We start from the raw sequence: 24,350 nt of genomic DNA on the forward strand, positions 1-24,350 counted from the left end.
GATTTGAAGGAGATGAGGACAGTACCTGAGGAGAGGGAACCATTAACAAAATCAGCTAACATGGGGGCCAGGAAGGGAAGTTGTGTGGTCAGCAGTTTAGTGGGAATAGGATCGAGCGAGCAGGAGGTGGGTCTCATGGTCCAGATGAGCTCGGAGAAGGCATGAGGGAAGAAACTAGAGAAAGATGTGAGTTCAAGGCTAGGGCAGGGGGGAACCGTAGGGTAAGTTTGGCTTGGTGGGCTAGGGGAAGGGAGGGAAGTGGCAGAAGCAGTTGAACGGATGGTCTCAATCTTAGCGACAAAGAAGTCCATGAGCTCTTCGCACTTTTCGTTGGAGGTGAGGATGGAGGGGGCAGGGGAGAGAGGTTTATGATGATGGCTTGTAGTGAAGAAGAGAAGCCAGGGGTTATCTTTGATCCAGAATGATCGTGGAATAGTGAGCAGTTTTGGCAGAGGAGAGCAGGACCAATATCCTTGCGGGGAGGTTTGCTAGTGCTGTTGCGAAGGGTTTAAAGTAGCTTGGCAGGGGAATGGGGATGGGAACCAGAGTTTAGATTCAGATGGGACAGAATCAGAGCTGGAGATAGAAGGCAGAAAATTAGTAAGTGACTTAGGAAGGCAAAGGAAACAAAGGTTAGAAAATAACAGCAAGGGAGTTTGGAAGCGCTTAAAGATATATACCCCAAAGCAAGGAGTATAGTGAATAATTGTAAACAATTTTACAACACCAAGTTATAGTCCAGCAATTTTATTTTAAATTCACAAGCTTTCGGAGGCTTCCTCCTTCGTCAGGTGAACGATGTGAACGATGTCATTTTCACATCGTTCACCTGACGAAGGAGGAAGCCTCCGAAAGCTTGTGAATTTAAAATAAAATTGCTGGACCATAACTTGGTGTTGTAAAATTGTTTACAATTGTCAACCCCAGTCCATCACCGGCATCTCCATATAGTGAATAAGGCAGACAAGCTGAGAGCACAGATAGTCACGTAGCAGTATGATATCTTAGCTATTACAGAAACATGGCTTAAAGAGAGACAGGAATGGCAGCTCAACGTTCCAAGTTACAGGGTTTTCTGACAAGATATAGATGGGGATAAAAAAGGAGGGGGTTGGCAATTTTTGTTGAAGAAACAATTACAGCTGTGAGGAGGAATGATATGTTAGAACGATCATCAAATGAGGCCATATGGGTTGAGCTAAGGAAGAAAAAAGGGGCAGTCACACTACTGGGAGTGTACTATAGAGCCCCAAACAGTCAGAGGGCGATAGAAGAGCAAATATGTTGGCAAATTTCTGAGAAGTGCAAGAAGAGTAAGGCAGTAATAGTAGGGGATTTCAACTACTCTAATATTAACTAGGACACAAACAGTGTGAAGGGTATAGAGGGCACAAAATTCTTAAATTGCGTTCAGGGGAACTTTTTTAGCCAGTACGGTTCCAACCCACCAAGAGAGGGGGCAGTTCTGGATTTAGTTTTAGGAAATGAGGCTGGGCAGGTGGAAGGAGTATCAGTGGGAGAGCATCTTGGTGGTAGTGATCATAATTCAGTTTATTTTAGCATAGTTATGGAAAAGGACAAAGATAGAACAAGAGTTAAAATTCTCAATTGGGGAAAGGCTAAATTTACTAAGCTAAGCTAAAAAGTGATTTAGCAAAAGTGGGCTGGAAACAGCTACTTGAAGATAAATCAATGTGTCGGAGCAGTGGGAGGCATTCAAGGGGAAGATCCATGGGGTGCAGAGTAAACATGTTCCCACAAATCTAGAGCCCCCTGGATGTCAAGGAGCATACAGGGTAAGATAAGGCAGAAAAGGAAAGCTTATGTCAGACACTGAGAACTCAATACTACAGAAACCCAGAGGAGTATGGAAGTGCAGGGGTGAAGTTAAAAAGGGAATTAGGAAAGCAAAGAGAGGGCATGAAAAAAATACTGGCAAGTAAAATTAAGGAAAACCCAAAGATATTTTATAAATACATTAAGAGCAAGAGGATAACTAAGGAAAGAATAGGGCCTATTAGAGACCAAAAAGGTAACCTATGTGTGGAGGCGGAAGATGTTGGTACGATTCTTTGCGTCCATCTTCACAAAAGAGAGGGACGATGCAGACATTGTAGTTCAGGAGGAGTGTGAAATATTGGATGGGATAAATTTAGTGAGAGAGGAAGTATTAAGGGGATTAGCATCTTTGAAAGTAGATAAATCACCAGGGCTGGATGAAATGTATCCCAAGCTGTTAAAAGAAGCAAGGGAGGAAATAGAAAAGGCTCTGACCATCATTTTCCAATTCTCTCTGGATTCAGACGTGGTGCCGGAGGATTGGAGAACTGCTAATGTTGTGCCATTGTTTAAAAAGGGAGCGAGGGATAGACCAGGTAATTACAGGCAGTCAGTCTAACCTCAGTGGTGGGCAAATTATTGGAATCAATTCTGAGGGACAGGATAAACTGTCACTTAGAAAGGCACGAAGTAATCTAGGACAGTCAGCATGGATTTGTTAAGGGAAGGTTGCGTCTGACTAACTTGATTGAATTTTTTGAGGAGATAACAAGGAGGGTCGATGAGGGTAGTGCATTTGATGTAGTCTACATGGATTTTAGCAAGGCTTTTGACAAGATCCCACATGACAGACTAGTCAAAAAAGTACAAGCCCATGGGGTCCAAGGGAGAGTGGCAAGTTGGATCCAAAATTGGCTCAGTGGCAGGAAGCAAAGGGTAATGGTTGACGGGTGTTTTTGTGACTGGAAGGCAGTTTCCAGTGGGGTTCCACAGGGCTCAGTACTAGGTCCCTTGCTTTTTGTGATATATATTAATGATTTGGACTTAAATGTAGGTGACACGATTAAGAAGTTTGCAGATCTAACAAAAATTGGCTGTGTGGTTGATAGTGAGGAGAAAAACTGTAGACTGCAGGAAGATATCAATGGACTGGTCAGGTGGGCAGAAAAGTGGCAAATGGAATTCAATCCAGTGAAGTGCGAGGTAATGCATTTGGGGAGGGCAAACAAGGGAAGGGAATACACAATAAATGGGAGGATACTGAGAGGTGTACAGGAAGAGAGGGACCTTGGAGTGCATGTCCACAGATCCCTGAAAGTTGCAGGACAGGTAGATAACGTGGTTAAGAAGCCATATGGAATACTTTCCTTTATTAGCTGAGGCATAGAATAAGAGCAGGGAGGTTGTGCTGGAACTATATAAAACACTGGTCAGGCCACAGCTTAAGTACTGTGTACAGTTCTGGTCACCACATTACAGGAAGGATGTAATTGCACTGGAGGGGGAACGGAGGAGAAAATTACGAGGATGTTGCCAGGACTGGAGAATTTTAGCTATGAGGAAAGATTGGATAGGCTGGGGTTATTCTCTTTAGAACAGAGGAGGCTGAGGGGAGGTTTAATTGGGGTGTACAAAATTATGAGGGGCATATTTCCCTTAGCGGAGAGGTCAATAACCATGAGGCATGGATTTAAAGTGATTGGTAAAAGGATTAGAGGGGAGCTGAGGAAAAGATTTTTTCACCCAAAGGGTGGTAGGGGTCTGGAGCTCACTGCCTGAATGGGTGGAAGAGGCAGAAACCCGCAACTCATTTAAAAAGTACCTGCATGTGCACCTGAAGTGCCGTGACCTACAAGGCTACGGACCAAGTGCTGGAAAGTGGGATTAGGCTGGGTGGCTCATTTTCGGCCGGCGTGGTCATGATGGGCCAAATGGCCTCCTTCTGAGCTGTAAATTTTTTATGATTCTATGACCCGATTGTGCTTTATGTGGTCCAGCCAGATCTGGCGGTGAATGGCTAAACCAATTGTCTGCCATAAACGTTCAAGTCTGCGTCCCTTGGGCTAAAGGGAGCGTAGATGTGGGCCAAACCAGGGGGAACGACCAAGGTGAGAGACAGTAATGATTTTAATGGGGACAAGGGCTTCAAAGGTTGAGGTGAGGATGTGATTAAGCAGATCAGCAGCTGAAGAAATGTTGTGGTGAATGGAGAGCCAAACGCTAGACAGTTGGGAATGTGAAAGTGTCGTTGTAAGTGACTTTGGGGGAGTGTTTTTTCCAGGGGCGGACACAAAAGGAAGTGGGGTTGGGAGGGGAAAGGGGGATGTGGATGGATAGGGATGCAGGGAAGTGATCAGGGATGGCCTTATCCGTGATTGACACAATGGGAGTAGAGGCCACGTGAGATGGCACGGTCGAGCGGGTGAACGTGAATACGGGTAGGGGAGTTGATATGGAAGGAGAGATTAAGGGAGGATAGGAGGGCAGCGAACTCAGAGGAGTTGAGGTGGAGGGTGAAATCACCATGGATGAGAAGTCGCTCAGTGCAGAGGCTGAGGGAGGAAAGCAGTGAAGATATCATGGTAAATAATGACCAATATCTAACAGTACAGTAGCATAACCCAGGGATGTAAAAATAATATATATCCCCTTGTAGTCTGAATTGTATATTCTTTCTCTTACACCTGACACCACGTGCACCTTTTAAAGGTGGATGAAGAAAACACGTGGTAAGGTGAAGCCAGATACTGATCGTTAAGCTGCTTTTATTTCACAGCAAGTTAACATACAGAGCAATAGATATGGTCGGAATCACTTAATTCAATCAATACATCTTGTCTTCGTGTAATAGTGAACATGGTACACTTTTTCACATCAGTAGGAACTAATCTTCTGAAACTAGTGAATGCTTGCCCTCACAGCTTTCTGTTTAATAAACTGACCATCAATGATTGTCTCTGTTTTTATCTCTTGGCTCATAACCTGAGAAGAGGGCCTATGCCAGACAATCCTTAATGAGCACTTGAGACTATGGACTTCCCAATACAATGGGTGTGAGGTGGTTTATCAATTACTGAGACAGGCTAACAAACTGTTTATTGTTTACAGTCTGGGGAAGCAATTTCAATCCCTAGCCCATGAGCATTTTAACTACCTTTCATTTCTTAAACTTGTGTGAATAAACTTTGTTTTAAAACGCCAACATTTAAATGTAACCATTTTCCAAATCCTCTCTGTGGAAAATTGGTCAAAAATCCCGAAATGTGACATATCTCCCCCTTTCATGCGTGAGCCCTACAGCTGGCTCGCGAAAAACGTGTGCTCCTCGCTAAGTGCACCAAGATTGTCAGTCCTCTCGGACAGCCCACAGGCAGCATTGAAACGTGCGCAAGAGATGTGCAACCCCAGCTCCTGGTGCCTCTGACTTCTTACACCAAATACAGTTCTACGTATTGTGTGGTGGGGTACACTTAAGCCACCTGGTGGGCTAAATGCTTGTACAGCCCTTGCAGCCAGATCACTGAGCAACCCCAGTTGTGTCTCGGGATGGTAGCTAGATACTGCTCCTGGATTGTTCCATGGGATGCCTCCGTCTGTTCATCCACCACCTAGATGAGGGAGCAAAACATCTGCCAGACAACCTCTGCTGAGCGCTGAGAGCCAAGGACCTCCTAAGGACAATGGGTGTGAGGTGTTTATTGATTATGAAGACAGATTAATGAATTGCTCATTGTTTATATTCTTTGGGGAAATAACTTCGATGCCTAGCCTGTTGGCATTTTAATCACCTTTTGTTTCAGTGCTTTTTGCTTTAAAACATGGCTAAATGTAGTATTTTTCCAAAATCTTTCTGTGAAAGGTACATTAAATATATAAAATTTATATATATAGCCATGACTTCTAGGTGACTAATAAATCATTTTCCATCAAAAAAGATTAAATCAAGTAATTTCCCATCATGCTCTAATGTGAAGATGACCAGAATTACCCCTCCCCTCCCCCAAAGCTGTGGCTACAGTAGCATCATTCAGATCCATTATACTACAATGTAGAATTACTATAAAACAATACTGTTAATCCAAAAATAAAAGGACCAGAAAATGATGCATCACTGCAAAAATATGCATTTGTCAGTACATTGACGGGTTTGTTAAAATTCTTTGTAGTACAGATATATTTATATATAATTCTCTGGGCAAAATGGAGATGAAAAGTTTGGTACATATGGAGTAACAATTGATGAAGTGCCTAGGTTGTTTTTGGATAAGTCACCTCATGTAACTGATGCCGAGAGTAATAAGGGACTCCATACACGTCTCTAAATTCAACCCTGACCATCTGCTCTTTTGTATTGTGCACAGAGACAGATTTTCCTAAAGCAACACATGGAAGGAAACAGGCAGTATTTTACCAGAGTGAGTTGACTGCAGAGGGAACAAGCTTGTTAATCGTAAAATACAAGCAGTAAATCAAATCATGGGTGAAATAGTACAACAGATGTCTAATGTCAGAAGCAAACCTTCTGCCCCCCTCACCCACAAAAACAATCAACACATTCTGTCCCTGCAAACCAGCAGATTGTACACAGACTAACAAATACTTGAGAGTCAGTTTGAGGCTGGTGGCTAATTGAAAGGGTTTAGATAGTTTGTTTGTTATAGAATATATATTGTTTGATATGGAATATGTATTATTTACATTTTCATAGTTTGAAATTTTAGAGTCTCCATTTCTCACCAATGTCAGAGGAACTCCAGTAGCTTTGTCCACAAAACACTAAAGAGCACAAACAATATTTTTCATGTAAGCAGGTTATTTAAATTAAACTGTTCTTTTAGGATTGAAGAATAAAACTGCACACCTAAGCAAGACACAAAAACTGAAAACTATTTCATCTCTCTCTACTCCCCAGAGTAATTGCTATCTGAGATTCATAATTATTATACTGCCTTGATTGTTTAAAAAGATCTGGACAATTATCTGTTTATGAAAAAGAGTGAAGATTATGGGGTTATATAAATGACTGAATACGATATGGATATGTAATTCCGAGAGGCCTGCTGTGCCAGTGGAAGGGTGGTGGAGCTTACTGTAGGCCATGTTCAAAATTGCTGGGATCAATTACTTGCTCCCTCCTGCATTCTGGGGCTCTCCGCAGGCATAGGTTCTGCTGGATTTACTGTGTATGTAAGTGACCAGGAGAGTTTTATCGAAGGGTAGATGCAGAAGGAAGCGAGGTTGGAAGGGGGTATGGGATGTGAGTGATGAGGGATGCAAGGAAGTGATCAGAGACAATGGGAGTAGAAAGGCCATGTGAGGTGGGAAGGTCAAGGGGATGACATTGAATATGGGTAGGAGAGTTTTTAAATGGAGGAGAGGAGGGGAGTGAAATCAGAGGAGAGAGGGCAAGGTGAGTTGAGATGGAGATTGAAATCACCGAGGATGAGAAGTCACTTAGTGCAGAGGCTGTGGGAGGAAAGGAGTGAGGATATCTTGGCTTGGTGGGGTGGGGTGGGGGGGAAACGCAGTAGAGAACTAGGATTTTAAAGGAGAGACAAGACTGGCGGAACACGTGTGGTGCTCAAAGGAGGAGAAGGTGCCAGAGGAGTAGAGGGAGAGACAAAGGTATATTTGGTCATAAGAGATCCAGCCAGGCCCCCCTGAAGTAAGGAGGGTTGGATACAAGATTTGCCCACGCACCCCACCCCAACCCCCACTCCAGCATGGCAATTTCCCAGGTTTCTCTGAATGAGACGGATGCCCTGCAGTGCCGGGTTCTGCCCTATTTTGTGTCACTTAAACCAAAGATGCACCCAGGACCAGATCAGAATTTTGGCCCCTATGGCTCCAGTCCTGTTGAAATTTTACAAATGGCATCTATGAAATTGAACCTTTACAAATGGCAATGATGAAATGGAACAAGTCAGGACTGAATTAGATTGATAACAAGGAGTTTTTCAGACAATTGCCCTTTGTGGGCACAGGAAATGACGAGTTTCCAGTTTCTGGAAATATTGTCTATCATTGCTGTAATAATCTTCAAATATTAAGTGCTAGCTCCTGTTCAACAGCTCCAAGAACCAATACACATCATGATGATTCATGCAGAACCAGTCTATTTCTGGTACTAGTTTGATTCCGCTCACATTATTGGACTTACATTAGTAAGTGGATGAAAGTGTGTGGAGCTAAACATACTGGACGGACTCCACTCCCACCTCCCCCCTCTACCACTACAAATGCAGTCACGTGTGTGAGATTTCATCATCCCACATACCTGTGCATTCACAGCAGTGCTCATTGTTTTGGAGGACAATAGAAGGCCACTGTTACACTTACTTGCATGATTGTAAACAATTTTACAACACCAAGTTATAGTCCAGCAATTTTATTTTAAATTCACAAGCTTTCGGAGGCTACCTCCTTCCTCAGGTGAACGATGTGAAAATGTCAACGCTGTCAACCCCAAATGAACGATCAACTTATCCCCAAATGAACGATGTCAACCCCAGTCCATCACCGGCATCTCCACATCATTACTTGCATGAATGATTGTAAACAATTTTACAACACCAAGTTATAGTCCAACAATTTTATTTGAAATTCACAAGCTTTCGGAGGCTTCCTCCTTCCTCAGGTGAATGTTATGGAAATGAAATCCTCGAATCCTTCGCATTTATAAATCACAGAACAATACCTGGTGATTACAGATAGTCTTTCCAACTGCCCGTTGCCAAGGCAATCACAGTGTGCAGACAGAGAGGTGTTACCTACAATGCCATCGAATATACAAACACCCAAAAAAAAAACAGAGAGAGAGGCAGAAACATAGAAACATCCAGAAGGAAGAGAAAGACAGCAAATGACCCGTTATATTAAAAACAGATAACATTTGTTCGCTGGTGGGGTTACGTGTAGCGTGACATGAACCCAAGATCCCGGTTGAGGCCGTCCTCATGGGTGCGGAACTTGGCTATCAATTTCTGCTCGACAATTTTGCATTGTCGTGTGTCTCGAAGGCCGCCTTGGAGTATGCTTACCCGAAGGTCGGTGGCTGAATGTCCTTGACTGCTGAAGTGTTCCCCGACTGGGAGGGAACCCTCCTGTCTGGCGATTGTTGCGCGGTGTCCGTTCATCCGTTGTCGCAGCGTCTGCATGGTCTCGCCAATGTACCATGCTCTGGGGCATCCTTTCCTGCAACGTATGAGGTAGACAACGTTGGCCGAGTCACAGGAGTATGAACCATGCACCTGGTGGGTGGTGTCCTCTCGTGTGATGGTGGTATCTGTGTTGATGATCTGGCATGTCTTGCAGAGGTTACCGTGGCAGGGTTGTGTGGTGTCGTGGACGCTGTTCTCCTGAAAGCTGGGTAATTTGCTGCGATCGATGGTCTGTTTGAGGTTGGGTGGCTGTTTAAAGGCGAGTAGTGGAGGTGTGGGGATGACGGGACGCAACCAACAGAGTGCCCTTCGTCGTCCAGTACTTCCCCGGAGCGGAGAAACGACGCCATGTTCTCCGCAGCCTTCAACATGTCATCGATGACGACGAACACCTCGCTATGGCCGTCCCCACACCTCCACTACTCGCCTTTAAACAGCCACCCAACCTCAAACAGACCATCGTTCGCAGCAAATTACCCAGCTTTCAGGAGAACAGCGTCCACGACACCACACAACCCTGCCACGGTAACCACTGCAAAACATGCCAGATCATCGACACAGATACCACCATCACATGAGAGGACACCACCCACCAGGTGCATGGTTCATACTCCTGTGACTTGGCCAACGTTGTCTACCTCATACGTTGCAGGAAAGGATGCCCCAGAGCATGGTACATTGGCGAGACCATGCAGACGCTGCGACAACGGATGAACGGACACCGCGCAACAATCGCCAGACAGGAGGGTTCCCTCCCAGTCGGGGAACATTTCAGCAGTCAAGGACATTCAGCCACCGACCTTCGGGTAAGCATACTCCAAGGCGGCCTTCGAGACACACGACAACGCAAAATTGTCGAGCAGAAATTGATAGCCAAGTTCCGCACCCATGAGGACGGCCTCAACCGGGCTCTTGGGTTCATGTCACGCTACACGTAACCCCACCAGCGAACAAATGTTATCTGTTTTTAATATAACGGGTCATTTGCTGTCTTTCTCTTCCTTCCGGATGTTTCTATGTTTCTGCCTCTCTCTCTCTCTTTTTTTTTGGGTGTTTGTATATTCGGTGGCATTGTAGGTAACACCTCTCTGTCTGCACACTGTGATTGCCTTGGCAACGGGCTGTTGGAAAGACTATCTGTAATCACCAGGTATTGTCTGTGATTTATAAATGCGAAGGATTCGAGGATTTCATTTCCACAACATTCACCTGAGGAAGGAGGAAGCCTCCGAAAGCTTGTGAATTTCAAATAAAATTGTTGGACTATAACTTGGTGTTGTAAAATTGTTTACAATTGTCAACCCCAGTCCATCACCGGCATCTCCACATCATTGCATGAATGAAGTAGCAATTTAATGGCCTCATTTGCACCCATATCATATGGAGCCATAAATACTTCATTTGTCTCTACTAATAATATCTATTTAAATTCCTAAATGCTGAGCAAGCATAATGAATCTTTACATATTATCAAGAAGTGTAACCGTTTAGTTTTATCCCTCACAAGCACCCCCTCATGTATTAAAAAGAAAGTATAAACTCCTTTCTTCTAATTTAATTTTAAGTCTGTAATTTTTTTCTTAAACGTTGAGAAGCAAGTATTTACAATTATGAATAGTGCTGGGAGATTTGTTTTCCTAAAGACATTTGTTCAGTTTAAGATCCATAGCACACAAAAACTAAATTAACCATCCAGCTTTTAAACATAATCCCAAGCCCAAGTGTCAAAAGACCAAGCTCCATTTGTCTTATTGTTCAGATGTAGATTTATGAATCTTGAACATTGTCAGCTAATTACAAGATTGAAGTATTAAAAAAAAGAGGATAATCCATATACTAGTGAATGTGAAAAAATTAACATAACAAACTCTCAGATTAAAGAACTGAAACATTCTAAACTGCTCTCATTGGACTTGTCTGGATATTTATCTGCATCATAAAGCATTTGATGTGTGTATGTAAGATAATTTACTTTCTTTTGATGGTCTCAATGAAATGCTGTATGCGTATTTCCATTATATTGCTTTTAACATTTGATAGCAAGTTCCTTTTTTAATTTGCCGTAATCTTTGATTTTGATGAATTAACACTGTTATAGTCACCAAAGGGTTAATCAGCTCCCCAAATAATCTCTCATTTTAATACTGGAACTTTAGCTTTGATTTTGAGCTCAAACATGTGATAGGAGGGACTCAAACTCAGCCTTCTGATGCAGTAGAAAGAGCTTTACTAATTAAGCCAAGCTCTTTATATGATCACAAAGTTCTCTTCAGAGTTTAAAACCAAGCTAATAAGTGTTTTAAACATTTTTTTTTCTTCTAATGTAACTCATACATACCTTAGAGGGACTCAGATAATGTCAAAACTTGCAACACTAAAACAGGAGTGGTTTATGGCCATAATATTACTGCATGGAAATCACTCCTATAATACAGATGTTTACACTATGCAGATGCTTAGAACCATTTTATTTAATTTTTGTTCCTTTTTTGGTGGAGTTGGCTATCATGAAGGACAGAGATGGCTAGAACTTTACAAGCATTTGATGCACAGGGCATCTTCACTGAAGAATTAATGATGACATAAACACTCAAGTTTATTGAATTATAATCTGCATTAGATTATCATAATAATCACAAAATAAAACAAGTGGAAAACCTTCAGTCACAAAGGACCAAGGATTGCAATTTCATGGCTTCCTGCAAGTTCACTGCAGTAAGTTTCAGTAACTCTCCACTAGACTGCTTGGATGGATGGATACTTGGAGCATGAATGGAATGCCCTCCTCTTATGAGTGGGAGGGATACTGGGTTCCTGAAATAGAAAGTTCTGGATTTTCCTCCAGCAAATTGTTCATTTTGGGTGGTGCCGGAACAGGCGCAATGGGGCAGGGATTTGGTTGTTAGCCAAAATCTGCCCACAGAAATTTTCCTCCCCCTTCCATTAGCAGGGAGGTTGGTTTCCCACCCTTTGATCACCGTGCTGTATTTAAATGGAAATGGGGCTTGGCACTCTGTCCAATCTCCCTCACTTACTGTCTCTCCACCACGTTGCAACATAAAAGCTGGAGGTGGTGGAGGGTAATATAATAGCGGATGGCAACAAGAATGCAGACAGGGAACAAATAGCCACCTCTTTGCCTCCCATATCGTGTTACTAGTAAGATGCCAGATCCAAGACTCCATTTCCAAACCCCTTCCAAATTTTGATGAATTGTATCTCAGGAACTCCTGCCCCCTTTAAATAAGTTCCGGCCCTTTCTGGTGCTGCAGCGACCATCCTGTTGCAGCACCACTGGACTTTTTACCATGATAGTGGCAAGCTCCTTCTGCAGAGCAGAGATTCCCAAGAGCTCGCCCAGCATATTTAATTAATCCTGAACTAGGCGGGGCTGAGCTGGCGGGTGGAGGAAAATCCATTCTGAAGTAATCCATTCTCATTCCCTCACCTTGATCAGCACTAAGTGCATTAAATGTTTAAAAATAGGGAGCTGTAATGTGACATTTGCTTTTACAAAGAGATAAAACAAAGGATGGATCTCGGATAAAAATTAAATTTAAAAAAAATAAAACCTTGCCAAAACCTTGCTTGCATAATTTTATCATGACTTGTGCTGAATTGAAAGCACTGCAAAACTTGAAAGCATATCCAAACAGTTGGGAATTATTCACTCTGCATCAATTTTCACCTTCACTAATAGCACAATACGGTTCTGAAACATTTACACTTAGACTTATTGATAAGGTCATAGAAAAATTCAGTAGCATTTCATTAGGGTGACCCCACACAGAATAATCACATATATCCTTGCGACAGCACTCCTTCCTCTTCCCAATTTTCCCAGAGTCCTGGCAGCTGACAGAATAATTGAATGGGAAAAAGCAATATCTTGTACATGCCAAACATTCAACACAGCACTCGTCAGAATACTGACACTGCTTCAACTACTTTCTTACTGAACGTACGATCACTTTCATTTTCCTCCTTTGGAGCTCTGTCAGTGTCTGGTAATTCTTCCAGTTTCTCCAGTTTCGACAATTTGATGCTTGTAGGTTCTTTGTAAGGTGGAGGTAGTCGCATGGGTGGTGGTGGTCCACTTCCATCAGGGCCCAAATTCTGAAAGGGAAACAAAGGACATCAACATATTAAAAGAAAAGCAAGGCTTCAAATTTCTTTAAAGCAGTACAGCATCTGCACAGCAAAGGTTGACAGCATATTTATAGTTAAAATGTCTGAATCATCCTTTACAAACCATTTCCAAGCAGAAAAGAGGAGCAATTTACAAACCAAGACAGAGGCACGGCACTGGCAAACAAAGTATGGATCATGCACAATTGAGAAAAGCCAGCCGACAACATTCAAGATATATTAACCAGTCTATGCTTTGAGGAAAACGACTTACACTTCCTTTGTAAATATAATCAATAGCGTTCAATTAAGCTGTAATACTACAAAGCCACTAATGGCTATGTGCATAATAAAAAGTGTAGATAAACCCATTATAAACAGAAGAATTGCTTCTCACTCCAGAATTCTCTGCTGAAGTTTAATAATACCAATCAACTTCAACAGGATGCAGTCTTTCTCTAGTTCCTCCAGTGGTGGCTCTCTTATCTCTGAGTCAGAAAGTTGTGGGTGGAAGCCCCACTCTAGGGACTTGAGCATATAATCTTCAGTGCAATACAGACGGAGTGATACCTTTCCAATGAAGTGTTAAACTGGGACCCCATCTGCCCTCTCAGGTGCACATAAAAGATACAGTATCATGATTCTAAGAGCAGTGGAGGTCTCCTGATGCCTCGGCCAGCATTCAGCCATCAACCAACTTCACTAAAGCAGTTTATCTGGTTATTTATTTTATTGTTGCTTGTGGAACCTTGCTGTACATAAATTGGATGCTGCATTTCTTTACAACAGTGTCCACACATCAAAGTATTTCATTAGTGTGATGCACTGTGGGAGATCCTGAAGTGTGAGAGGCACCATATAAATGCATGTTCGTTCTTTCTTTAAAATCTGGTCCATTACAGATTTCTTCCTTTTTCAACTGTAATTAACTTTTCTTCTTATAAGCAAATTTCTTTCATTCAAATACAAATACCATGATGACAAAGATGGTAAAATACCAGTGAAATGTCCAATGGTTGACGTTTGCAAGATTTTGTTGTAGCTTTTAGAAACTTCTTCTGTTGTCCATTACAGCTTTCAACAATTAGAATTATGGGGTTGAAAATCCAATGCTGGCATATTGCCAATGCAGGGGCATTTTGCATGGTGTAATTCATGCCTTCAGCATACAAGAGGGGAGCTCCCGGGATTTGTTAGATGCTGTCATTAACATATGACAGGTCCGTTGCCAGCACAATTTGCGTCACGCATTGGGAGCGCAGAAGTCAGGTGGAGGAGGCAGGGTTTCATGTGCAGTTTTAAAAGTGCAGATGCAGCACCTTAAAACTGCACCTGCACTTCTATTCTAGATGGAAAACCCTCTTTTGGTCTGGTATTACTGCAAGTCTTCAGGAAATAAGCTAGAAGGCCAACCGCACACGGTGGGGAAGAGGAAAGCTGCCTTTAGCAAAGAGCTCTGGAAATGATGCTATTTTTCTTTATGAGTGGCAGCCTCAACAAGCTGCAGTCAGGGCAGCTTGGGAATAGGTGGCCAAGCAGGTCATGCAGTGCAATGGTCGTGGTCCCACACGAGGAATAAATTCAACACTCATGAATTTTGCTAAGGTAAGGCCTCTACTTTATCACTTTGCACCAGTCTGTAATGGCATGCCTGCAAAACACACACAGACACTATTTTATCAGCTGCATACTCTGTAGGACAGTTGCTTGTCTTTAAACATCCCTTGGCTGTCTTTACTGTTTCACAAGTCAACAACCTATGTCGCATGTTTCACTTTCCCAGAAACCCTTTCACTGATGGTAGATAGGGCCATTAAAGATTTTCCCCAATACCCACTTGCATGCTGTCTGTTCTTGCATTCTTATTTAGAAAAACACAGTAGCCAATTGCCTAGCACTGGGAGACCTCAGAAACAGTCGTAATTTCTTTCATGTTTTCTGATTGCAGGCCTCATTGAATCTTCTTTCTACTGATGTTCATAGATTGCAGACAGGTGACAGTAGCCAGGGCTCCAGAGGTTTTCACTGGTCTTCCAAAATCCATCCATCAAGGACAAAGCATCCAGGAACACAGGTGGGATTGTGTACTGTCACAGGATGATAGAGCTATGGCTGCTTCCTGGGTATCTGACATCAACCTGAATGACAGAATGCCTGTGGTTGCAGACAAGCTAAACATTTCTTGAGTTGACCTCCTTCCTGTTAATGAATGCTATTGCATTAGTGTAAGGAGTTTTAACAAAGGCTGGATTCCTGTGGGATTCCTGCCACCTTGTAAAAGTACTAGACCCTTTCCTACTGCTGCAGCTCTTCCTTACAGCATGTGATGAATTTGTTTGCTTTTCTTTTAAAATAGAGCATAACCTCAGTAACCTGATGGATGCATTGATGCAGACATCCACTATGGTACTTTGAAAGGAGTCAGTGGTATAGGGCATGACACTGTGGTATTATATAATTCTGCTGCTGGTGTTGGGCTGTTAGATCTGTTCCTAGCCTGTCTCATATTATACAAATGGAGGGAATCTTCACTGTGAAGATGAGACTTTATCTTCACAAGGACAATACAGCGATCACTCCTGCCAGTGCTTCCATGAACAGACATCCTTGCAGCAGATAGATCGGTGAGGGCAAGGTCCAATAGGTTACTTCTTAATGTTGGTTCCCTCATCACCTGATGCAAGCTAGTCTGGCAGTTATGTCCTTCAGGATTCAGCTAGTTCGGTCAGTGGCGATACTACTGAGCCAAACTTGGTGGTGGATGTTGAAGTTCTCCACCCAGACTACATTCTCTCATCACTCCATAAATCAGAATTGATTACAAGAATTACTACAAAAATCTGGTTTGCAATTAGAAATCATTTGTTAAGCACTTTCCAAACTGACAACAATGTTGAACAGTGAACAAAATGCACAATATATGTTGCAGCAGATTCTCGTCAATTAAGGCACATCACAGAATCTTAAAATTCCAAGAATACATTACATAATCTCCCCAGGCAACCACGCATTAATTACAGAAAATGGACGCTTTATAAATAATACATAAACATTAATATAAATGCACATTTTGTTGGCTATAAAAATGATATGCAGATGATACATATTTTATAAAACATACTGGAGTTTCCGTATGATTTCCACCCAGCTATCAGCTTAATCTGGGCGGATTCAAATTAAATGGCGCAGAAGATCGCAGAATTTTAAGCGCAAGTGAGTTGTGCCCATAACCATTTTACGCTGGACTATCCGCGATCTATTACGCTGGTTCAAAAGTCCATTCACCCGAAGCAGTCCCCACCCAGAAAACTGGTCACGCCCCCAAGGCTGAAATGGCGAGTTTCCGCCCGATTGGGGTTGCTCATCACATAGCGCCCAGATTATCAGGCACACAGGCACCCATGATTACATGAATCCAGCCATTTACATGAATCCAGTCAGTTGAAGCCTGACTGTTTCTCCTGCTGCTGCTGCAATTACTTTAAATTGATCTGCACTTGGTACATAAGACCTGTGACCAGCAGTCAATTGAAGCCACACAGGTGTGTCCAGCTCTACTACAGTAATTAGTTAATTGAAGATAACAGTGACCAACAGTCAAGTGAAGCCAATTAAAAAGACCAAGAGCATTACAGTAGTCAATTGATCCCCCTGGTTAAAATGTTGAAGAATTGCTCATATCCTGGCAATTCCATTTTGCTTTGGGATGCTGTTCAAGTCACAAATCGGTTACGATCGACTGAGCTGCTTTATTGCGCTGATTCATGGGAGATTTTATGTTTAGGTTTATACTAATGAGTTTGCGTGGAAACTTCAGTGTAACTTCACCTCGGCAAAACCAGCACAGTGTCCAGCACGTTCTGGGCGCATTTTGCCAATCGTGCACCTAGCGGAAACTCCATGTCTCATTTCCTTAGCATTGCTCCCTCAATGTATAGAACAACAGCTATTTCTAATATGCGATAGTCCATCATTTTATTGTAAGCGTACACTTTTGAAATACACAACAGATTACCTGGATAAGTTCATTCAATCAAGAAGGTAAACAATCCCTTGCGGTTTTAGAACAAGTTCAAATAGCTACAGCAACAACAATACTACCTGCATTGCCAACATTCTTAAGAATCAATAAATATAGAATATTGCAGATAGCTGTGTACCACTGGGTTAAAGACCCATAATTTAGTAAGTCAATTATGAAGTGCTTTTTTATTGCATATTTTAATAGATATAAAAAGCTAACTTTTAAGAAAGAATTTGTATTTATATAGTGTCTTTCATGCTCTCAGGATGTCCCAAGGAGCTTCACAGCCAATGAATTACTTTTGAAGTGTAGTCCATTATGTTTTTTTGGTGGTGTTATTTGAAGGATAAATGTTGGCCACGACACAAAGGGAAGTCCCTGAACAAGCAGATGGGACCTTGGTTTAACATCTCATCTGAAAGACAGAACGTCTGACAATGCAGCATTCCCTTGGTTATGTAAATTCATCCCAGTAATGGTAGTTGAAAAATGTAAAATTTCCAATTGTTATCAGATACTAAAACAGTGAGTTAAAATATATGAATACTACCAGGAAAAGCCACAGCTCCCAGGAAATTGTCCCATTGTTTTTTTGAGATGTTAGTCTGCACAAACTCTGTTTATTAAAGACAACCTTCAAAGGGACAGTGTATGCATCAAAGGAATCCAACACATCAACATCAGGTCTTGCAGTAAATCCTCAATTTCTATTCTTCCTACTGCAATAGATGGGATTGAATAGACCTCCACAAGCAGTATTTACAAATGTACCACCAGAAATTGTGCCTTATCAAGAATCTGCTGAGGTAAGCTAAAACTTAATAGACTCTAATCCAGTTTGTTCGTAATGCAAATTGCTTACTGTGTCTTATAATATCTTACTTACGGTTTTGCTTCTTTGCACCATTTATTTACAATTACATCCAGATCATTACTTTAGCCTCTATAAAGTGGTGTGTGATATGTTCTGCCATTTGACCTAGTGGGCATTCTACGTATTCTCCATAAAGTAATTTACCACCATCTAGATTGTTAAATCAGGGTAATGCAATCTCAGTGTTGCATGGAGCAAAAGCACAAATTTCAGTTCATTACAGACAGGAACTGCTTACAGAAAATGTCATCAAGCATTTGTGAGAAAAATTACTGGTAAATGGTCAAACTGTAATAACAGTGATGCCATTTACCTCTTCTTCCAAACCCTGGAATCTTAACCAGTTTTATTAAATAGTTTAATTGATCAGTTGGAAGTAAGAGAACTCAGTGCCAAAGTTCGACTCCCTGAAAGATGTTAAATCCTTCAAGGAAGAAAAATCGACCATCTTTGCTGCAAGAATAATTAAGTCTAAGTACCACATCCATCAAGTCTTCTGGGAATTTTCATGCCATGTCCACCTTGATTTTTTGGAGTACAAGTGGAATCACAGCAATTTGCACTAACAGCAGCTTGTATCAATTTTTTGAAGAAGTTACTACGTTAATGGATGAGGGCAACCTGGTAGACATTGTCGAACTGGACTTTCAGAAAGCCATTGATAAGGTATCTCACAAAAGACTACTCTATAAGATAAAATCTTCTGGAATTAATGGTGATCTGCTACAGTGAAGTGGCTGAATGGCCATAGGCAGAAAGTTTTGTCAGTGGATTTGGATCTACTTGGAGAACGGTTACTGGCAATGTTCCAAAAAGATCAGTGTTAGGACCTTTGCTCTTTACTATCTTCATTAATGACCTAAGTGTAGGTGTTGGGGGGATGATCTGCAAGTTTGCAGGTGATATAAAGCTGTGTGTAAGTGTCAGGACTGTAGAGGATACTGAACTACTGTAAGCAGATCTCGATGTGTTGGGGGAATGGGCCCGTGCTTGGCAAATAATTTTTAACTTGGAAAAGTGTAGTGCAAGTGGGCAGGTCTCATGCCAAATATACATACATCCCACAGGTAACAGAACTGAAGCCAGCAGTGATAGAAAAAGATCTGGGTATTATAGTGCATCACTCTCTAAAGCTTCACAACCAATGCCGTGGTTGTGAACTAAGATACTAGGATGTATTCAGAGGACAATTCACTGCAAAACAAAACATACCATTTTCTCCTTGTACAAGACCTTGATTAGGCCTCAGTTAGAATAGTGTGTCCAGTTTTGGTCTCCTCACATGGTGGGGGATATTAATGCTTTGGAAAAGATGCACAGAAGGGCCACAAGATTGACTTTCAGTTTAAAACACCTTAGTTACCCAGATAGGCTGAAACAGCTGGGTCTGTATACTTTAGAGAAGTGTAAATTCAGGGATGATTTGATAAAAGTTTACAAAATAATTAAGAGATTAGATTGTGTTTACGTGGACAAATTATTTCAACCGGACAGGTTAGGGAGGGCCAGGGATCATGCTTACAAGTTACGTGAGAGCAGAACTAGGTTGGATGTTAGACAGTTCTTCTTTTCCAAGAGAATAGTAGACCTGTGGAACAGGTTGCTGGCTCAAGTTCTATTGCTGTAATATTAGAATCATGAAAACAAGAATACATGAAATAATAATAAAGTTGTATAAGAGGTAACTAAAAGGGTTCTCATTCTGTATCTCCACAAAATACATTTAAATATAAATGTAATTTACCAATAATAAAAAGTTATCGATTATCAGTGTCTTCATTTTAAGAGATTACCTTTACTGTTTTTGTCTTTTCTCTTTCTCCTCTTTGTTCAGGTTTGCTTTGATATACAGAATATGGCTGTGAAACAGAATTCCAAAATAAATTCAGTTTTAAATGGTACCTTGCATTTCACTGCATGAAAAAAATACAACTTGTTTGTGTTGTATTACCTGCATTCAACTGCAACAATCTAAAACTTAATAATGCATTTTGTTTCTTTTCAATCATGCTTTTCTTTTGGTACATTAAAACTAAGATGGTTTTAAATAGAAATCACATAAAATATTCAGTACAATACACATTAGATATGGAGAACTTTTTTTTAGTAAGAATATAGAAATCTTTTGACAGCTCTCTCCCTCTACACACTACTGAAGCTCCTCCCCAATTAAAACATCTCAAGGAAAAGCATGCAGGAGACCTTTAATTTTTCATAACCATGTAAAACCAAGTCCTCCCTGAATATGACTTCTGTACGTCATATAAATAATTTAATTTCTACACCACAGACCATAGTTTCCACCTTTCGTGGAGTGTCATCATACTTTTATGACACTCCATGATCAGAAATGAGGAAATATGGCTTTAGGAGGAGACTTTTGTTCATACAACAAGATCTTGGAAAGTAAGCTTTTTGACTTTCAGTCCACTCCAAGCACCATTGGTTATGCTTAGGCCATTCCTCTTAAAAGAGGGAAGAAACCGACACCAAAACAAGACACAGTGCACAAAGGCCTAGAAATCCAGCCGCACAGCGCTGAATGGCAGGCAAGATGCGCACGCTCACTACGAGCCAAAGTGCGCCAACCGCCACATTAATAAAGGCCAAAAAATCAACGTGCGGTGCCATCGCCTGAAGCAGGAGTTAGTCCCTTTGCACAATGCAAATAAAGAGCATATTGCCTGTTTGAGGCCCCTACTGCAAGATTGGGTTGCCCTGAGACAAAGAGCGCAGGCCTCACCTTTCCCTATCTCTGCGACCTCCTCCAGCCTGAAAACTCCCATTCCCAAACTCTCCATTTCTCTGACTCTGACCTTTTGTGCTTCCCCTCCTCTCCTTGCCCCACCACTAATGGCTGTGCCTTCAGCCTTCTGGGGCCCATGCTCTGGAATTCCCGTCCTATGCCCTCTTCACTTCTCTACCTCCCTTTTCTCCTTTAAGGTCCTTCTTAAAAACCAGTCTTTGATTAAGCTTTTGGTCACCCTTCCTAATAACTCCTTCTTCATCTCGTTGTATTTCTAGGTCAGCGGTGCTATATAAATTCAAGTTGTTGTTATTTCTAATATGTACAAAATGATCCCACAACCAAGCACATTTTCCCTTCCGTTGCCCACCTATCAGAGGGAATAGTCCCTCAGATACCAATGTCCATTCTTCCTTCACCATTACTTCCAATTGTCCTTCCGCTGTGCAATTGTAGGATATGCACACCTGTCTATCAACCTCCTCCCAGATATCTATCTAGGGCCCAAACACTCCTTCCATGCGAGACAATAATTCATGTGTACTTCCTCTAATCTGATATACTGTATTCACTGTTCATGGTGCTTCCTGAAATCTGAAACAGAATATTTTTTAAATGGTGAGAAACTAGTAAACGTTGGCGTTCAGAGATACTTGGGTGTCCTCATACAAGAAACACAAAAAGTTAGCATACAGGTACAGCAAGCAATTAGGAAAGCAAATGGCATTTTGGCCTTTATTGCAAGGTGGTTGGAGTACAAGAGTAAGGAAGTCTTACTACAATTGTACAGGGCTTTGGTGAGACTTCACCTGGAGTACTGTGTACAGTTCTGGTCTCCTTATCTAAGGAAGGATATACTTGCCATAGAGACGGCACAATGAAGGTTCAAAAGATTAATTCCTGGGATGTGAGGGTTGTCCTGTGAGGTGAGGTTGAGTAGAATGGGCCTATACTCTCTCGAGTTTAAAGAATGAGAGGTGATCTCATTGAAACATAAAAGATTCTGAGGGGGCTTGACAGGGTAGATGCTGAGAGGTTGTTTCCCCTGGCTGCAGAGTCTAGAACGAGGGGGCATAGTCGCAGGATAAGTGGTTGGCCATTTAAGACCAAGAGGAGGAGGAATTTATTCACTCAGAGAGTTGTGAATCTTTGGAATTCTCTACCCCAGAGGGCTGTGGATGCTGAGTCATTGAGTATATTCAAGGCTGAGACAGATAGATTTTTGGACTCATGGGGAATCAAGGGATATGGGGATCGAGCAGGAAAGTGGAGTTGAGGTCGAAGATCAGCCATGATCTGACTGAATGGTGGAGCAGGCTCGTGGGGCCGTATGGCCTACTCCTGCTCCTATTTCTTATGTTCTAACCACAGAGAGATTAGTTGACCACTTTACTGAACATTGCCATTCTGTCCAGAGTGTGACCCTGTCCTGCCTGACCCCCTCCCATTCTGACCTCTCTGTCTTTGGTCTACAGTTCCAACGAAGCTGTATCTTTCTGCTGGGAGCAATGCAGTCCTCTGATCTTAACAATGACTTTAGTAACTTCAGACCTTAGCTACACCTTCCACTTTTTTCACAGCAGCGAGTGCTTACAATCTGGGGAGGGTCTGCCTGTGACCAGAAGTTTGGGCAGGTTGGCCAGTATCTAAACTCATGGTGTGGATCCATTCTTTTTCCCTTCCTCAACTGCCAGATCCATGGTGTCTCACGTGCATTTTTTGTTTTAATTTCGTATCTGCTGCATTTGTTGTCTTTCTCTATTTCTCATGCTTTTCTTGCACATGGACTTCTACTGTGACATTTCACCACCCCCTCCCTCCACTACTTTCACAATCTTTTGTCCTTTCTATATGTTTGCATTATCTCATGGATGATCTTTTATATCGCCTGTTTTCTATTCAGCAGTTTAATGGCCACATTAATGTAACACATTAATTCCCTCTGTGACTGCTGGATTTGTTGGTTATCTCCTTCCTTTCTATTTTTTCAACCTTATTCAAATGCCTCAGGCCATCAGCCTGATGAAGGGTATACACTCAGAACACCCTAACCTGTCTTTTTCTCTTCACAGAGGCCACTGTGTTTTTCTAGCATCTTCCATTTTTATCTTGCATTTTAAGATTTTGCAGTATTTTTATTTTTCAAGAGATGGAAAAGTGAGTTAAAGTCAAAGTACAGGGAGCATGGAAAACACACAAAAGGAATGACAGCCAAAACTGTGTTAGGCTTTTATTCCTGCTGTATGCTTCTCCCTTTTACTGATTTTCTATATAGCTCAAAATCTAACAGTTTAATTTTCTCCATACTTTCCTTACTGCCACTCAAAACTATTAAAAAGTATCCATAATGTGGGAACAACAGACAGCATCGTCAGCCTGTAAAAACAAAACATGTCAAATATGCAACCACCTCAACATTACATATTATTTGATTCTCCACATTCTTTGAGGCCTTTCTCAGGATCTTATAGTTACAGTGCTCAAAGTAGAAAAGTTGGAGGAAAGAATTTGGAAGCCAATGGCATATCTCATCTCTTTATTTGCTAATTAGTTAACTGGTAATTAGGGAATACAGAAGCGCACATCACTTTTGTTTTCACAATGCTGGCTTAACTCTTGTTCCACAAATTATCCACTATAATTTTATGTTAGGGAAACACTCATGTGTATATGGTAAGTATCACTGCAACAACCAGTGCATGCTAAAAGACAGGTTATCATTTTGTGCACACTGACCTAAATGACATACAGTAACTAAACATAATTATTCATATTATACGTACAAGTCAAGTGTGGTGCATTAGTGACACTTCAACACATGGATCAGAATGTAATTATCTCCAGAAATGCACCATAATTAATGAGCAAAAGAACACAGTAAATCCCTAGACTAACTCAAATTGGGATTTGAGCATCTTTAAAAGTCACTGTGGTTGGAAGCTGAACAGAATACAAAGAAATGACTGATCAGGTAGAAATGGTGTAGCTTTCATTTTATTTACATGATAAATAATAAACATAATTTTATACTTCAGGCAGAATCTTGTAGCTGTTTTGAATGCATAAACTTAAGTTACTGCCAAAATATACATGAAAGTGCAACATAAATTTAAATGTTGTAGTACATATTGCTGTCAAAGTTTCCCAAGGATTTGGTTCTTCAGCTGGGATAGTTAACATTTGCAGTTCTTCACTTCTCAAACACAACATGAGAGTAGTGCATGCAAAGTGATATAAAATGGTCTTTTCACGAATGAAGAGTGAATAAAATTGATGTAATGGAACACATTACAGTTTTTAGATTTCTTAAAAATCAACACAGAAATAATGTTCTATTAATGTTCTAACTGAAAATATGCTGTCATGTAAAAAAAAATTAAGAACTCAATTTAATTCTTTGGCTGATAGCAGTCTAGGACCACAGAAGGAGGCCATTCAGCCATCAGGTCTATGCTAGGCCTTTTGTCTTCCTGTCTCTCCTGGTTTAGTTAGTTTACATTTCATACACTGAGACATTGAAGAGAGCTGCTCAACTGTCAGAATATCTAAAATTCTGTGGCAACTCAAATGGAATTTCTGCAGCAACCTTAAGCAAATTCTGTGGCATGATTCCATGGCATGTCTTGAGTTTTTGGACCT

At 41.5% G+C, this 24,350-nt stretch overlaps 1 protein-coding gene across 4 annotated transcripts in view; it reads right to left on the minus strand.

Annotated features, from left to right (window-relative positions):
- Positions 1 to 24,350, minus strand: part of patj (PATJ crumbs cell polarity complex component) — a 355,365-nt gene that overhangs the window by 191,769 nt on the left and 139,246 nt on the right. For 2 of the 4 annotated variants that reach the window (XM_067990267.1, XM_067990264.1), the window contains 2 exons: positions 19,759 to 19,824; positions 12,896 to 13,055 (listed from right to left, as the gene is read on the minus strand). In XM_067990267.1, coding sequence (XP_067846368.1) covers positions 12,896 to 13,055; positions 19,759 to 19,824 — 226 coding nt within the window. The remainder of the gene's footprint in view (positions 1 to 12,895; positions 13,056 to 19,758; positions 19,825 to 24,350) is intronic. The other 2 variants (XM_067990265.1, XM_067990266.1) reach the window with 2 other exon arrangements.

This window comes from Heptranchias perlo, chromosome 9, assembly GCF_035084215.1.
Source record: "Heptranchias perlo isolate sHepPer1 chromosome 9, sHepPer1.hap1, whole genome shotgun sequence".
NCBI classification, from domain to species: Eukaryota; Metazoa; Chordata; class Chondrichthyes; order Hexanchiformes; family Hexanchidae; genus Heptranchias; species Heptranchias perlo.